This window comes from Crocodylus siamensis, chromosome 1 (assembly GCF_052110815.1).
Source record: "Crocodylus siamensis isolate JL-2025a chromosome 1, ASM5211081v1, whole genome shotgun sequence".
NCBI lineage: Eukaryota > Metazoa > Chordata > Crocodylia > Crocodylidae > Crocodylus > Crocodylus siamensis.
Genome location: NC_143395.1, coordinates 317970181 through 317988211, shown reverse-complemented (window position 1 = coordinate 317988211; position 18031 = coordinate 317970181). Strand labels below are relative to the sequence as shown.

At 43.8% G+C, this 18031-nt stretch overlaps 1 protein-coding gene across 3 annotated transcripts in view; it reads left to right on the top strand.

Moving 5' to 3' along the window:
• CLYBL (citramalyl-CoA lyase) overlaps positions 1-18031 on the top strand; it is a 267622-nt gene that overhangs the window by 20620 nt on the left and 228971 nt on the right. Inside the window, exon 1 of one of the 3 annotated variants that reach the window (XM_090022892.1) lies at positions 4639-4789. The exons of the other annotated variants lie outside the window; for them this stretch is intronic. Within the exon in view, the coding sequence (XP_089879018.1) occupies positions 4743-4789 (47 nt within the window). The 5' untranslated portion in view covers positions 4639-4742. Of the gene's footprint in view, positions 1-4638; positions 4790-18031 lie in introns of those variants that run through there. 3 annotated transcript variants of the gene reach the window in all.

Here is an 18031-nt window from a genome sequence, read left to right as displayed (position 1 = left end):
CGAACAGACATTCAAAAAGCCCAAAATGGACTAATCTGCAAAGATGGAATCAAACCTGTGCAGAGTGAATCAGTTTCTAAGTGGATAGACATTCCCTTTTCCATTCTGGAAATGCAGGCACATGCCTGGAGTGGCTCAAATCAGAAGTCCAGGGGCGCTAGAGCAACCCTCCCTTGCACAGGGAAGCTAAGCTGAGGAGGGGGGAGGGGGAGGGAGGGGAGACATGGCTAGGCCCTGGCAAGCCCACCCCAGTGTCTTCCTGACAGCTGGGAGCAATCCTGGCACATAGGGCTGCCCACCCCAGAGAGGATCTCTTCCCCCTTCTTCTCCCCCACCTCTGTGAGGCTAGGAGGTAGTCCCAGTTTGCTGCTGGGGGGAGCTCTTCTCCTTCCTCCTCCCCTCCACTCCCCCCTGCCACTGTGGAGTGGGGAGGGGGGGCTCTGTGAGACACCTGGCCCCAGAGGGGGACTCTTCCCTCTGTTTCTCTTCTATTGCTGTGGGGTGGGGAGGGGGCTCTGTGGGGTGCTGCCCAGCCCCACAAGGGGACTTTTCCAGGGATCCACTTCCTGTGCCTGCAGCTCCAGCACTTGCAGCAGGAGAAGCCCTGCACTGGAGCCTTCTGCCTCCCTTGCTCCCTGCTGCACAGGTCCCAGCACTCTGTTGGAAGTGCAGGGAACCTCACCCCTTGCTTCTCCATGGAGTCTAGCATGGGATTTCCTGTCTGCAAGTGTGGAGTTGCAGGCACATGGTGCTGAACCCTTGTGATAATGGCAGCCAGCACTGCGCTGGGGGTGAGGAGCACAGCCCTGCGCAGCCTGCCCAGCCACTTCTATCCCTGGGGCTCCATGCCAGGATGCTAAGGGAGTTTGGGTTAACTTAAACCAGGAAGGGGTTTGAGACAGACATCACATAAACTGGTTTGTGCTTGTGGCGGGCCAGTAGAGGGTGCTCCTGCGCGGAGCCACCCATCTCACTGTGCCCAACCATGTTTCAGGCTCCCAGTGCCTCCCTGGGGGTGCCTCACATCTGGCTGATCCCCTTCCTGGAGCACACCTGCTAGCCTGGAGGTAACATCGCCACCACCCAGGGTCTGGTCTGATCCTGGCCCTGTGTCCCCTGGGAGACACAGGCCTAGTAGTCCTTGAGAGTGCTTGACTCACTGCAAGAACTTGGGGTGCTTCCCTCAGTCTAAAGCACAAATAGTAGTCTCCCTTAGTTAGCCAAACCAAGGGGACCCCAAGGCATAATCTAGACCCGTTCCCAATAAGTCTCCCATGCTAGGTGCAAAGGAGAACTTCATTGGTTACAAAGAGTAGATTTGGAATAGGGTGCAGGATAGAGCAGTATCAGGGAAATCCCACAGAGCAAACAGGGTTGCTGGGTAGCCTCTGATCATACATCTGAGTTACTGAAAGATATATTTCTAGTTGGATCTCAGGTAGCTTACTTACTTACAAGCATCATCCAGAGGCAGGTGGAGATTCCCTCTGGAGGCAAGAAGTTCATTGGTCATGTGTTTCAAGGAAGAGCAAGCTTCAGATGGTCCAGCTTTTCTCTGAGTTTCCTTTATGGCTACTGCCCCTCCTCCTGAGCAGTCTTTAACTTATATAGCCCTTATTACCCATTTACCTGGTCCAATGGAGGCCAGCACCTGTTGGCTGTCAGGCAACCAATTTGAAATGCATCACTGGTTGCTGGGTAAACTGGCAGGGTCTTTAGCCCCCTCCCAGTCAGGTTGGCATCGCTTAGAACAATAGGGAGCCCAAGCCCCTCACCGAGGTATGTGATGCCAGTCATGTAGGCAGAGGGAGCAGGTTGTTCCCCTCACTCAGGAATGTATCCAGCTCAGGTTACAACTCATAGTCACATGAAGAGATGGGGAAGAGGAGTGACCATGGTAACAAATTGTCAGGTAGCAAAGTTTTGGAGAGAGACAGGGATGGTATTCTGCCACAGAGCCAAATCAGTTAAGGCTGATACTACATTCAACTATGTTTATCTTAAGCTGGTTTTGGCCATTTTGAAACTGCTTTATGTGCACTGAGTGTCTGTTCTGTTACGTGTAATGTCTGTCCCTAGCCTGGAGGGTATTTTAGTTTAGTCAAAAATCATCTCCAGAGTCAGCATGTATTGAAGACTCTAGAAGATGTTTATATCAAATTGCCCTCTGATTTTTCAACAAACAACTAAACCTCATTGTGTACAGTTTGCAGCTTCACTTGGACATATACATATTCAGCAGCTTTTTGGACTATTTCCACTGACTCCCCATGGCTTTGGATCAGGCCATATCATAGCTTTTCATCGTGTTTCCTCCATCAATTGCAGAACAGTAACCAATAGGCCTTTCTGTCCCTCTTCACATTGAAAATGGTCTTGTAAACCATCATGATGACACCAGCACAAGGCCCTTGTTTGGTCACACCAGTGTCTCTTTCAGTATGTATTTCTTGCCTGTTAAAATTTTAATTCCTATTAGGAGAGTTCATGAACAGGCAGGTTTTCATAAAGGGATCCTGTCTCAAATTCCTGCTTGGTTTGGTCCTCAGGCCTTACCTTAAATCCCTACCAAACTTAGCACTCTCTTCAGACCAAGAAATAAACCCTGCCAGCCTTGTTTCTTTTCTGGTTATTTCTTCACTTGCTATGTCTTACTGTACTCCATATTTCTAGTTGACTTTTTTTAGGGGGTTGTTAGTTTGTAAGCATTGTCTGTACTATTTGTCAGTTGCATAAATGCATATTTGGTGCAATCAGATACTTTGATTGTCCTGTATAATAAGTACACAAGGAGTGCATAGCAAGTGCCTGGTTATCAGTTTGTTGGATACTAGGGCTGTACAAAGCTCCGGTCCCTGATTCAGTTCGGCAAAGATTTGGCCAGATTCAGTGGTGGGATCTCTGAATTTGAATCAAATCAGGAGACCCTTTAATTTCTCTGAATCGAATTGGAATCCTCCAAATTGATTTTGAAAGATTCGGCGATTTGGATATAGACATAGCTTTAAATGTTTTTTTCTACATACCTCAAGGTACCAGGCGTGGCTCATGAATGATGCAATGGTGGAGTGGATGGAGCGTCTCTCACAGGAGCGCGGGGGTCTCCCCAGTGTGCTCGGCAGCAGACCTGAAAGTGGACCAGAAGCACGTCTGGTCCACTTCCAGGTCTGCTGGGAAGCATGCTGGGGGGGCCCTGCACCTCCCCCCGCTCAGTGACTGGTGCCTCCTGGGTCTGGATGGCACCCGGGGTCCCCCCATGGCTGATCAACAAGTCGGGGAATGCAGAGGGGTGCCCCCATGCATTTCTCTGTGGTAGACCCGGAAGTACTTCTGGTTCACTTCTGGGTCCATCACCGAGCATGTGGGGGGGAGGGCACCCCGTGCTCCATCTGCCCCAGCATTGCAGTGTTCATGAGCCACACCTGCTACCTCGAGGTATGTAGAAAAAACATTTAAAGCTGTGTCTATGGCCAAATCGCTGATTGACCGAATCAGCGTCGAATCTTCAGATCTGGCTTTGGCTGAAGCAAATGGGGGACAGTGATCTGAATCAACAACTCAAATCACTATCCCCAACTTGGGCCTAATCTGAATCCAATACAGCCTGTTTCGCACACCCCTATTGGATACTATGGTTTTTTTTCTGTGGGTTCCTCCATCTCCTTTGCCTTCTTGGTGTTAGAGCTGACCAATTTAGGGTGTTGAGCTTTTGGGCCTGGTGCTCTGTCTTAATCAGTAGGTAAGATAGATGACGCTATATAAATAACACCGTAGTGTGAACAAGGGTGTTTAAAGGGCACCATCATGAATTTCCAAGTTTTCCTTTGCCCTGTGTGTATTCTAAAATTTGAATTTTATTAAGTCTTATAGAACTTCCACATTAGACTAACTGTATGGCTGGAGTCTTGGGTCCTTAGATATGTTAAATCTCTCCAGTCCCACTGAAGGAGAAATCCAGACTCTGTCTTCCACTCCTATGCATACAGGCTGAAAAATTAGCATAGCTTAAGGCTTCTTAAGACCAATTTCCAGGATAACTGAGACCATTTTTCCCCTTGCAATGCTTTTCAAAGCTGTCAGCATAAGAAACTTTTCTTATTCTGCATGGAGAAGAAATGTTTTTAAAATAAAGCTTTTTTAAGTGCTTGTAAACGGTGCCAGATTTTAATTACAGTTGGCATTTCTGAGTATACTTCTGGCAATGGCGACCATCTTGCTGCAAAAAGGCATAAATTTTGACACTGGCAATATGGGAGCCCAGCATAAGAGACTGTAAACCACACTCCATTCTGCTTTATTATTCTAGCTTAAGGGAAGATCTTTGATGGTTAATATTTTAAATAGAATGCTCTGTTTTAAATAAAAGGTTGTTCTAATCTCAGATTGGATTTGTATAGTGATTCAGATGGTTGAGATCAGAATATGCAATAGATTTATATCAAACAGCCTTTAAATAAGCATGCTTAAAGTGGGAAAATAGGATGCTTCATTACAAGAAATGAGGTTGGCATCTACCAGGTTTTCCATTAAGTTCCAGGTCACAGACAAATAAAGGAAGTATGTTGGGGGGAGGAGGGAGAACCTTTTTAAAAATAATTAGGGAGATGTCTGTTTTGTTCACCAGATGGAAAATCAGTAGTTGTGGGTGGTCTGTGCTGGATGGGGCATCTCACAATTGGCAGAAGTATGCCTTTAACTTTTGAAGTCCTGGGACAAATTGTGAAAGTAATTGACTGTTCAAAATGCTGCTTTTCTGGATACTTAACAATCCTTTTAAGATCAAGATTTGGTGAGTTTGTCATTTCTTATAGGAATACTTAGGGTGGTGTGTATGTATTAGTCAGGCCTATTTGTTATTTTTGATAGTTGTTTATTAGGGAAGTTTGTCTTACTGTGATTATATGTGCATGCTTCTGTTTTGCTTGCACATATCAGACGTAGTAAGAGCTTTAGAATTCTTCATCAGTGTCTCCTGCTCATGGGGGTTTTGGGGTGTTTCTTTTCTGCAACACTTCATATGTTTGTATTGTCTAGGACATTGTAAGTTTTGACATCATTTTATTTCATTGTTGTTGAGCTGATTTGTTTTTAAAATTTTAACCAAAAAGTTTACCAATATGCCAACATGCCCCAGATGAGAGGACAAAACTGAATTCCCTTATTTAAAAGCAATCAGATTATTTTGAATGTGGAAAAAAAATCAAGACCTTGCACAGAAATAGAAATAGGCAGTGTATAATACTTTTAAAAACACAAATCCAACTTCATATTTAATGTGGTGATTTTAAATGTGAAAAGACCTTAATGTAGTTTGCCAGGGGGCATTGATTGCTGATCTGTTGAGAAGGAGTCTTAGGCCCATTTTATTTAGTCATTAGGTTAATTAGATGCAAAATTAAAATTTAGAGAGAGGGGCTAAAACATGTTTATGCTGATTTAGATCCAGAGCAACAGATTTTATTATTTTAATTGTTTAAACATTTTTGTCCTGTTTGGGATCACCGGTTAAAGTAAAAAAAAAAAAAAAAAAGTACATAATCTATTTGAATAATAACAAATAAGTGCTTTAATGTACAGCTTACTGAATTCCAAATAATTTTCTTGTAACCTATGTTTAGGTATAAATACCTATGTTTATTCCTAGGGTTTAGATAAAGCTTATAATGCCTCTTATAATTTATGTGAAACCGATCCTCTCAAAAATAATGAATGAAAAGACCATTTTAATACAAGTGTGTGGTTTTTGTATATCCAGCTACATAGATGGAACTGCAACTAATTTCCCTGTAATTAAAGCTAGGCATTAGAGGAATTACTTGGTCTGATGCAAATGGACTGTGTGAATTGTGTGTACACAAATTGTGTTTACAAAGTATGAAATGTACTCTGGGTTTGGTTTTGTTTTTTAGCTTTTGTTTTTGTTTTTTTTCTAAACTGCTTCCTAGGAAATACGTTTTTAACACTAGCCTTAAGAACCTGTGCACTGCTTGCACTGTAAAGCAATGCTTTTATTAAAGAGATAATTATAATATAATATGGTTTAATATTGTTAATCAGCCCAGAAGGAGTATCACTGAAGAGTTATGCTGTTATGCAGGATGCCTTTTTAAAGAGAATGCCTTATAGTTAAGGACACATATATAGTGCAATATGCTTTTTGATGGAGCTAAACTTAATGTGAATCTTTAAATCAAATATGTAGTGTCACTTGGGAACAATTACAGTAAAACTAAAGGGGTCCTTCTTTGCTTTCTCCTTCTCCAGGATTCTTTGATGGGAATTTCTTATACAGAAACGCATTGTAACTATATTGGGGTTTTCTTTAAACTGTCAAACTATATTAGTGGATTCTTTAAAGAAATTATAAAAAAATATAAAATATAAACATGTTTGAGGAACAGACTTTAAGTGGGTAAAAAACCCAAACTGGAAAACAAATGGTTCTTCCCAGGCAGCAAACATGCTTGGCTGTTGATATGCTATAATTTTCTGCTTTACTTAGTAAAAACAGCAATTACTTATTTGTTCCATATCCCCCCCCATAGCACAGATGCTACTCAGTCTGTCCATTTTCTGGGCACTGAACAGGGTTTTTTTCTTTCTTTTTTTTAACATAATTTAAGTCAAGTTTTCCACTTGCGCACTGAACTATTAATAGCATCTATTTGACGCTCATGCCATTTTACTACCAGCACAAGACAATGGTGTGTTGGAACTAACCGTGACTGTGAAAATATTGCTTATCAGCCTCTACATTGTACTGTACAAATGTTTGCTTCCAGGTGCAGTTTTCTGAAGAACTGAGCTAATCTTACAAATCAGTACAAGAGTGAATAAAAGCTACTTGGTCACAGTAGTTAAGATAGCAACCTAGTTAACCCACTCTTTAGTATCATGTTTGTCTACAGTCATGGTTTTTGTAAAGTATCTCTATTATTAGTAAAATGTACATACTTTCAAGGCAGTCGGTCTTACAGAAGTCACTGGCAAAACTCCCACTGACTTCAGTAAGTCTAGGATCTTACCCTTGGTTTCAAAACCAGTTCAGGTTTCTAAGGGAAAAAAAAATCACAGAATTTACAAAACTATGTATGTAAAGCAAATATGTAAATAGATAGGACATGACAAATCTGTCATTTCCCAAATAATAAACACCATTATTTTCACCAAATACAAAGAAATGTGCATTTATGCACAACATAACAACCTGAGCTGTGGGTTTTTTGTTTGCAGACTATAATTCCCTATCTAAATACTTTTTTGTAACGGCTGCTGTTGAATAGGAAATTTCCGTTATCATGTTTATTACTGGTAGTAGGATTTTTAATAAGGTGAATAATTGCTATTTCTAATATAATGTAGATTTGTTTTAGTAGGAAAGTGTATTTATTGATTGCATTTAAAGTAAAATGAGACATCATTATGAACATCTGGTATTGGTCGTTAACTCTTGACTTCTTTGCTCTAAAGTTTACAGGATTTTTGTCTCCGATTTGAGGTTACAATATTGGGCCCTAAATTAATATTACAGATAATTCTTCTGTAGAAAACTTGCAACACAAAACTTTCCCTGTAGACAAATTTACATGTAGAGTCATGTGTTACAATTTAATTTGTATGTTGCAGCACAAATTAAAAGCTTCCTAGGAGGAAGGACATCTTTTCTGCAAAGCTTGTAAACTCAAGCTGAATAGCTACAGTTCAATGACTTTGCAAGTACCTCTGGCAAAACTAGTAGAATTAATTATCTCCTGAAGTCTAATGGTTCTGGATTTTTTTTTTTAATTCTTCCTTTATCTTGGTAGAAAAATTAAAATATAAAATCCCAAGTTATGAGTTTAGATGATCAAAAGTCACGAAATGAAGAATGCTAGGTTCCCATTGTAATATTAACTTGGCTACATTCTATTGCATATGGTCTACTGTCACTTTCTTTTACTATTTCCCCCTTTTACAACTGTTTCTGTTTAGGAAGTTTATATGTTCTGCACTCATTAGCCCCCAATTGCTCTTTAAAGATGGAAGGATATATTCTCCATCTTTTTCTGTTTGGCAGGTGTGATGTTGCTTTTATAACCTACCCTTCTCCTCACAAAACAGAGAAAGGGGTAGCAGGAGAAACAGTGAAACTAGGATCATGTAGCAAGCAGAGTTGCCTCCAACAAAGAATAAAATGAAAGCGTGCACTGTCAGAAGAAAGCACTGAGACAGAGGGGCTTTGGCTTGGAAACAGGAGAAAAGATAGAGGAATGAGGGTACATCACAGGCAGCGATCACAGGAGTGAAAGGCAAGCCCAACGAAAGGACTGTGATAATAGCACAAGGGATGGGGTGGTAAAAATTAGCACTCAAAAGTTAAAAGATGCTAAAATTAAGGTTGTCTGTGCAACCATATTTTGCCCTCTGTGTGTATGCTTTATGATACAGTTGCTAATTACATGATCACATCTATCTTTTTGCACAGGACACCCACTTCTTACAGTGTGCTGGATTTCAGTGTTTTATGAATAAGCAGTTCTTCAGTAGTTTGTTTTTCCTCATTGTTCAGTGTGGCCTTATTTATGCATGCTACTCAAACCCTGCTGTGAAGACAAAACTGTTCATTTCCTCAGGAGCTTTTCTAGGGCTGTTGGCACTCTAAATACCATATTTTTTGCATACAACACACTTTTACTCAAAAATCTGCTGCTGGAAATTAGGTACTCAGTATAGGTGAGAAACACAATAAGAGCAGTTTTTGTTGTTTGAGTGAAAGCAAATGTAAAATCTGCACGCAACTTAGGCAGTAGAACAATGAACAGGTTCTTCTCCTTAGCTGGTGTCCCAGAGTTAATTAACATAAGGAAAGATATTTTTCCCTTCACTCTGCCTTTTAAAAACAAGGTATGTATTATATTTCTGTGATATGTTATATACAAGAAAGTAGGACACAAGAATGCTTCACCAAGATAAATTAATTATCCAGAATTCTTGCCTTGAGAAGGGATGGCATTATGGTATTTTATTTTATTTTTATGAATAGGAAGCTGAAGTCAAACAAATTAAAGTAAAAAAAAAATACTTTTTGGGTGTACATTTTGGGAACATCTGCAGAAAGGATACCAGCATAACAGTGCTCAGCATTGGAATGGCTTGCCAGTGCAGCAAAATACACAGCCTTCAGTGAAGCAAATCATCTTCCAATGCAATATATGGCAAGAGTTAGCCAACTAGGATTGGACACAGACAAGGTTAGCTGTGTAAGCCTGAAAAAAGGCAGAAAGTGGGGCGGGAAGACTGACTTGTTGAGATAGTCATGAGATTTCTTAGCCTAGTGTCTTGTCCATTCTCGGCAGACTAGCATCTGACTAATGGACAAACCAGTATCTGTTCATTCCTAGCATGTAATAAAATAGGTTGTTGCCTGTGAAATCTTATGCCTCTCTGAATCAGTCTCTAAGGTGACACCTTGCTTTGCCTTCTGCAGCTGGGGGACTGTGTTTCCCAACAGCCAGTCAATAGGGAATATTTTGCGGAGGGGATTAACTTCAGTCTCAACCTGTCCATGATTTAGATGCCTTGTGGCCTTGGTAGACATTGGTGTGATTTGGTGCCAGACATTCATGGCAAAATACACAATATTTGGGATGGGGTCTAAAATTCCTCAGATCTGAATCATGCTACTGTTCTAGATGCCGGGGCTGCCCAGGACTGGTGCTCACAATCAGGAATGAGAGAGGTGTTCTGAGTGGCCCAGCACTCGAGAGAAAGGCACGGCCCAGGGCGTGCTCAGCAGTGGAATTTTAGGAGGCTTTAAAGTTGGCATTTGGGGATGTAAGGACTTTTGGCACTGTAATAGGCATGCAAGCAGAAACTGATTGTAAGCCTGCCTCAGAGGATTGAGCCAGCTGACATGGATAATTAGCTGGCCCATGGGAGTTGAATGCTCCCAGAGGAGAGCTGAAGGACACTGAGCTAGAGAGAGCAAGCAGAGTGCTCCCGGATGAACCCCAAGGGCTATGCCTGAGTTGCTACTTTCCTGGGAGTCTGGGAAAGGGCCTTGAGTGAAGGTGAGAGACTAAGCTGCTGGAGAAAATGAGAGAGAGGGAAGAGTGTGGGCTACCAGTGGCAAAACTGAGTTCAGGCACTCTTTCTGAGTCTGGGAAAAGACCCTCTGCTATTGAAGTATTTGTTTTGCTGTTTATGTTGATTTCTGCTGGGAGGGAGTTTAGCCTGGGGAAACAGACTGTAAGAAAACACTGAGAGACTGAGCTATCCCTGACCCGCTACAGGCATCTTCAGGGTTAGCCCACTCCTGAGTTACGGGGACTGAGCATCTCAATTTTGGACTTATCGAGCCCCAAATGGGAATTAGGTAGAGCTCAACAACCCAGACTCTAGAATCTGATTTTCTCAGAGTACTTTTCATTCCATGTTACTTTATATTCAGTCACAATAGCAACCACGAATACCTGGGACTTCTGTAAATCAGGCCTTGCATCTCAAGTTGACCACCCAGAAAATGAGGAATACTCACTGATTACCTGTGAGACGTTTCTGTTAAGTGACTGGGTTAACAGCATACAGGAATTCTGTGTCAGTGGCAGGCATAGCTCATTTTTTCCAGAGCAGCTTTCAAAAACCTGAACCATGAAACCCTCCTTTCTAGTTCCCTGGCTCATTCACTGTGCACGGCCACCTTCTGCAACAAATGAAGCTGGAGTTCTACAGACCCCAGGTTCCCTTTACTGGGGTTCCCCTTACTGTGCTGCCGCCCCTGCCCCTGCCCCACGCTGCTTTCCCATGGCTGGTTGCATGTGCAGCTCTGTGGGCTGCTGACAGGCAGTGCGTGATTGGCTGGGCATGAGGCCTGTCAGCAGCCCGCGGAGCCGCACAAGCAACTGAGTGTGGGGAAAACTGGGTGCGGCGGCAGGATGGGGTGGTAGGTTGTGGTTGTGACAGTGCAGGGCGGGACTGTTGGTGGCAGCAGCTGTGTGCGAACCAGCCCCTCCCTGGCTGCCACCATCAGAACAGGTACACTTGTTAAAAAAGGTTGAAAACCCTGTTCTAAGTGGATTGGCATCTCTCTTCTGTTGACTCTGACCCTTTCTGTTCCATCCTCCTACTTGTTCCCATGTCTTTCCCCACATATACTCCTTGTTTCAGTCCTGTTCTGTGCATCTTATCCCAGTCTCCTTGTGTACCAGTCCTAAGGTTCATTTGGATACTCACTGGTGAAGTACCAATATACCACTTTACCACACTCCTCATCTGTCTCCTGCCCTGCCATCCCATGTTCCTTGTCCTATCTCTGCCCTCCCCCTTTCTTGTTCAGCCATCCTCCAATTCCTTTTTTTCCTCATAGGCTTGTAACAGCTCCCCAGCTCCCAGTCTGAACCTCTATTACCCCTAGGTTCATAAGTTGCTTGCCCAGTTGGTCCCAGTCCCAGTTTTTTCCCATCCTCTCCACCCTGTTTCCTTGCTCCAAACAGCTCCTTTCTATCCCCCCTATTCCAACTTTTGTTTGTTCTGCACATGAATTGGATGGCTTCCCTCTCCAGGACATTGCTTCAACAAGAGCACAGGGAGAGACACACTTGCTCCTCCATTTCAGTGTCTAGTCTGACACTATCCAAGAATCACTGGGAGCAGCAGCTAAAAGGGAACTGCGTCTGTGTCCCTTTTGCTGAAGTGAGAGAATGAAGGATGTTCAGAGAGTAGATTTTTAGTAGCATGGATGTAAGAAATCTCTACTGTGTGCTAACTTCAGTTTTGATGAGTTTCTCAAGAATGAAAAATGGCATATCCAGGAAATGAAGCTCACCACTTGCCAAATTTAAGGTCCAAAGCAAGGGAACATTAGAGGATTAAAAAACAGTCTCAAGAATTTTATAACATCTGTAAAATAATGGATTTTCCCCATTCCTGTTCTCAACAATAGCCTACTGTTGGCTGAAATATTGCACACACAAGTCAGTCTGAGGGAGTTAGTTGGCATGGAAAATTCAGTCCACACTGTTAGAGCAGCGAGGCAGTGGAAGAGACGGCCTAGGGAAGTTGTGGAATCTCCATCACTGGAGGTGTTTGAAGAGGTTGGACGTCTACCTATTCACGAGGATGAACACGTAACTATGCCTGTGTTCTACTATGGGTATTTCCCATGCTTCTGGGCGTTGCCACATGAGTCTGGGAGGGAATTTTCTTCATTCCTGGTGCTACATTTTCCTTGCAAACTTTGGATGTTGGCTGCAGCCAAGGCTGGGGATTTTGACTGGGAAGTGCCAATGCTCTTCCTGGGACTTAAACTTGGAGGCTCCTGGCTAGAGGGTCTTGTCCCTCCACTCAGGGTCAGATGGATCACCATATCTGGCTGGATGAGGACTGGCGGCAGTTCTGGGTGGCAGTCACTGTGATCAAGCTCTGCCTCTCTCCCCTCTTACCCCTCCCCCACCCCACCCCCGCATCTAGCCAGCACTTCTGTGGCCACTGCTTTTACCCCTCCCACCCTTCCCCCCAGCTCTCTTCCTGGGAGGTGGTGGGTGGCAGATGGCAGCACTCTGTCCCCACCTGCCTGCATGTATCCCTTAAGGCCTCCCCAAGTACCTGCTGGGACAACCTCTGGCATATAGGATAGTAAATAGTCAAAGTAGTCAAAATTCTTCCCTATGTAAGGTGCTCAGCACAGTGGATTCCCAAGCTCAGCTGAGGGCTGTAGGTTCTAGTATAAAGTAAATAATAGTAACAGTGTTAACAACAATAATAATGTAATAAATAAAATGTGGTGGTATTGTTCCCTTGGACCTGATAAATGCCCTGGGAAATAAAAATGGACCTGAGAATCTACCGTAATCAATGCCCCCATCTTCAGTTTGAAAAAAAAACCAAATTTTAGATATCCTGAAGACTTCTTAGAAGACCAAAATTAAATTCATTCAATCCCTGGGCATAAGTTTTAGTGCTCAATATTTAGCAAAGTAGGTTACTTTCCCGCTCCAGAAGACAGCACACTAGGTCAATAATAATAGGAGAGATGTCACAGGGATGGGAGCAGAGGGTACTTTCTTATATGAGCTGAGTTATCCATGTCAACTCCCAACAAGAGATCAGCATTGAGATTCTTGTGAGATGGTACTGTACTTCAGTAATCTTAATTGTGAGGGAGTGCATGGTAGTTGCAAACAGTAGCCGTGTAAGAAATGGAGTATTTTAATGACTAAATGGAGATGTGACAAGAACTAACATTTAACGACTGGGATTTGTGTTAATGGAGATTTAAAAACTACAACTGCAGGGTGCTGCAGTTGAAATTCCCAAGCCATGAAATAATGAGAAGGGTGGGGGCAACAACTTAATGTATGGGAAAGCTGCAAAATTTCTCTGTCCTAACAGGTATCCTCCTACAACAAAAGGACTATTTAGTAACAATATGAAGGAACATCTTGTTGCAGTTGTGCCCTTTTTATCTTTGTGAATCTTATTTGTCGCGTCTGTGATCAAGATTGAGCTCATAGCAGAGAGCATTAAAACTTGTGTTAAAAATTTAAAAAAATAATTTAATAGAATTGTCCCTCATGCTGTTGAGTTTTGCAAAGGTTTGTCTTTATAAAAACCTAAATTTGGGGCCAGAAAACTGGAGCCAAAATGAAAAATGAGTCCATTCCCACCCACTGATTCACAGATGAATTTTACTTTTAATGGAGTAGATGAACAAAACTGTTTTCCAGCTATATAAAAACAAAATGTGAGAGAGTTGTGGCATGTAAACGGTACCTGGTAAATGCGCCATCTGTGCACTGTAGCAACTCTCAATCTCTCTGTGTTTCCTCTTTCTTGCACTTGATAACTAACATAAAGGGGAGGATAATCTCAGATTGCAAAAAAGCTATGTGTGTGCTGCTGCCAGACGCTCTGTTACTGCTGTTCAGCATGATGTGCCCTATGTGGCATTCCAAAAGACCTTCATGTCCTTTTCCCATTCTCCATAGCTCTCTGCACCCCCACTGATATGGGCCATTTTCCCACTCAGGTAGTATTCCTATGGCAGTGGAAATTGGCTCATTTTAATAAAATGAAGTTTTCCATAATAATCCTTGTAGAGAGCAACTTCATCTAATGTATGGAACTCCCATTTCACTGATACTAGTACTGGTAAAAAGTGGAAAGCAAATTATGAAAAATTTTGAGAAAGTTGAAGCCACTTTTGTCCTTTAGCTTCAAAAAGAAATGATTGTGCCCCCTTCCATGAAAAAAATGTAACACAATTTTTGGCTTCCATGTTTTCTTCTCTCTGCCCTTCTCTACTTTTCCTCTTATGCTTTTTCCCCCATTTTCCCATTGAAAAAAGGGTAAGAGAGAGGGGGGAAAAAAACAGAAACAAGGTTGTATTGGTTGCTTTTCAGGTCCTTTGAAATAACACAACTTCAGAACGTGGAAAATTTTGCAAAAATTTCCAATTTTGAAAAAGTGGCTATTTTATTAGCACACATTTTAATTTGACAATTAAAGTGGTTCTACCATCTTTATGAGCACTTCCTCACATTGCAGTATCTATAAACACCTGTAGACTCTCTTTGTAAAAGATACAGGTTTGTATCCTGTGTTTACATGCATTACACTGTTTTTGTAACTATTACAGCCTATCTAGTTCAGAATTCCTCTGTTGCCATGCTCCACTGCTTCTGTTGGTAGTGAAAACCCCTGCGTCTGAGGCTCTTCAAGAAGATGTCTGTCCCTAACCTAAAGTACAAAGCCATGAGGGGCTATAGTTCAGGCCCATAATGTTCAGTTGTACACAAGGCATCTCTGGGACAGACTTAGCTTGGGGAGAGGGGGTTGGTGAGAATACTGGATACCTGCTATCAAAAAGCTGCAATTGCCATCTGGTCCTAGAGATCATTTTCTTCCACAATTGGAAGAGAAGTATGTCCTTTGGTAGCATTTTTAACTACTGGAGTGTTAATCGGAGCCAAGGTATAGGTCTGATGATAATTGTCCTCTCTGTAGGGACTGTATGAGCCATGTGATTAGTTTCAGGAATCACACTAGCAATGGTTGATTTCCTCCTGGTGGTCCTGCTACAGATGCTGTTCTACCTTCTTGTCGACACAGGCACTTGGGCTGATGAACTGTGCAGTTTGACAGGCAGGGCTTCTCTCCCAGTGTAGCGTGATGCTTGCTCATGCCCTGACTGAGTGGGTGAGAGGGAGGCAGTTGGGCAGTCTCACAGGTGGAAGTCTGGATGAAATCTTGGTCCTATTCAAGACAATGGGGGTTTTGACATTTACTTCAATAGAAACATACTTTCATCCAGTGTGTTTCTTAGTGTTGAGGAATCCAGTTTTTCTACATCAGTAACAGGATTCAGAAATGCCTGCCTACCAATAAAAAAATAAGCAAATAACTTATGATTTCTGCTTTGGTTTTCCTAGATGTGATAAGACACTTGCATTCCATTATGGGGAATGGAAGAGGAGCTGGGGTTGGAACTGCCAGCACTCCTCCTTACTTCCTTGTGTGATATTGCTCCAAGCACCATGTCCCTCTTTCAGTTGGCATATGTATATTATGTCTGGAGAAGTGTGAAATAGGCCATAGTATTACTGTAAACTCCTCCCCCGCTGTGACAGGGCAGAAAGTCAGCCTGTTGTTCCTCATGCTGGTTGTTGCCTTCTAGTTATTATTTCTCCATATCAGCAGGATCCCCCCTCTCATTATTTTTCATATACTTAGATTTAGGATCTTCTTTGGTGGTAAACCGGCAGAAGATAACTCATCCTTAACTAAGCCTTCTACTCCACAGTCTGCAGCATCAACACCCATCCTCTGTGCAACACCTCCACAGCCTTTGTTTGGCTCTCGTGAATTTTTTCCTCTCCCCGTTTGCTCTCTCTCAGTTATACTGGGGAGATCAAGCAGATATTTTTCTGCAGCAGCATTCTGCAAAAACTGCCTGTCTTGTGCATGCAGATGTGACCCTCAGGTAACAGTGCCTCCTTTAGAGACCTCATTACTACCCCCAGCCCCCTTCCTTTGATTAGGGTTGCCAACCCTCCTAGTTTGGCCAGGAGTCTACTGGAATCAGCACTGCTTTCAATAGTCACTGGGAGATCAATCTGGGAGCTTGATATTGCGAATGGTTTGAACAGTACAATTAATGACATTGTCATGTTGGAAAGAAAAATCTCCCACAATAGCTTCAGTCAGAGTTGACAACCCTACCTCTGATAATTGCAATGAGCTATGCTGTTGTTCTAGGTACTGGGACCTTCTCCTTGGGCAAGAAATTGTTCTGGTGCCTTATTCAAACACCAGAGGCCTATTTTTTTATCAGGGTGAGAACCTTGCAAATACAGCAAAATGTGATGATAATACCAAGTAAATTAAGATCTAGTACAGTTTCCTGGCTAGTTAAGGAAGAATTAGGAATGCAGGCTTCATTTAAAGAAATCAAAGCATAACAGCTTGCTGGCATGTATGTAAGAAAGAGAGGATTAAAAAAGCAGTGGCTTAAACATATGTGAATGAGGTCTGACTCCAACATCATAATACAGCCTTAGTGGCTGGACCTAAGTGGAAGTATAGGCTGGCTTTAAGGGAGAGGAGGATGCAAGAAAACTTCCTTCTACTTGTGCCTTAGTGGAGTGGATAGATGCTGTCTGGTGTTTCTGTTCAAGCAGCACTAATGTATATGGCTTGGGACAGACATTAAAAAAGCCAGAGCCAGAACTGATCTGATATTTGCAGGTTAGTCTAACATCTCTAGATTCAACCAATTTGCAAGTGAATAGACATTCACTTTTAACTCAGGAAATGCAAGCATATGCCTGCAGTGACTGAGGCCAGAAGCTGAAGGGCACTAGATTGCTCCTTTGACTGCAGAGAAGCTGTGCTGAGGGCAGCATAGCCAGCTCTGGCAGAAGCCTCAAGTGAGTTGGCCAGGGAGGGGATTTAATTCCCTGCTCCCTATCCCAGCAGCATGGACCCAGGCTGGGGCTCCCTGGTGCTCCCCCCTTGCTGCTGCAGCAGCAAGGGCAGGAGCATGACCGGACACCAGCCAGCATGGCCCTCTTTGGCAGAGGGGTCAGGCAGGGAGTTATTCCCCACTTTGTCCTGAGGGACTGCAGCCAAGGTCTGTCAGCCCCAACCGCTGCTGCTGATTGCTCCTTGTGTGGGGCAAGCAGTGGAATAAGCTCCCTCCCTGATCCCTTTTCCAGATACCGAACTGAGCGGGGGAAATACCCCCTCTCCCTGCACCTCACCTAAGGGACCCATGCCCACCAGTCTCTGGCCATGCCACTGCAACTGTTGCTGGAGCGGCGAGGGAGCAGGGACCGTGACATTAGCAGCAGCCCCTGTCATGGTTTCTCGGGAGCAAAATCCTCTTCCTGGCAGGGGTGGGGCTGCGCTACAGGCAGGACAAGGGTGGAGTGGGGCAGTCAGAGCTGCTGCAGACTGCACAGGGCAAGTGGCAGGAGTGCTAGGGGGACTTGGGAGGATATGGCCACCCCTCTTGAGTTCTGGTGCTGCCACTTGCCCTGCACAATCTGTGGCAACTATGCCTGCCCTGCTCTCACCCCTGCCCACAGCACAACCCCTCTGCTAGGAAGAGGCTTGCATTTCTGGGAAACCATGACAGGGCCCGTCACGATCCCTGCTCCTGCTCTGCTCCAGCAGCAGGGGTTGAGGCATGGCCAGAGGCTGGCTGGCATAGACCAGGGGGCAGCTAGCCCTGGCTGCCACTGCCGATTGCACCCTGCACGGGGCGAGCGGCAGAATAAGCTCCTTCCCTGCCCCCTCCGTCAGACACCAGAGGGAGTGGGGAAATAATGCCCCTCCAGCATCGGGTGGAGGGGGCAGGGAAAGAGCTTATTCCATTGCTCGCCCTGCACAGCATGTGATTAGCAGCAGTGGCGGTTGGGGCTGGCAGACCCTGGCTGTAGTCCCCTGGGAGTGGAGAGGGGGAATAAACCCCCTTCTGCCTTGGGGCTATGCTGACTGGCATCTGGCCAGCATCCTTTTCCCTGCCCTCCCCCCCCCCCCCCCGGCAGCAGCA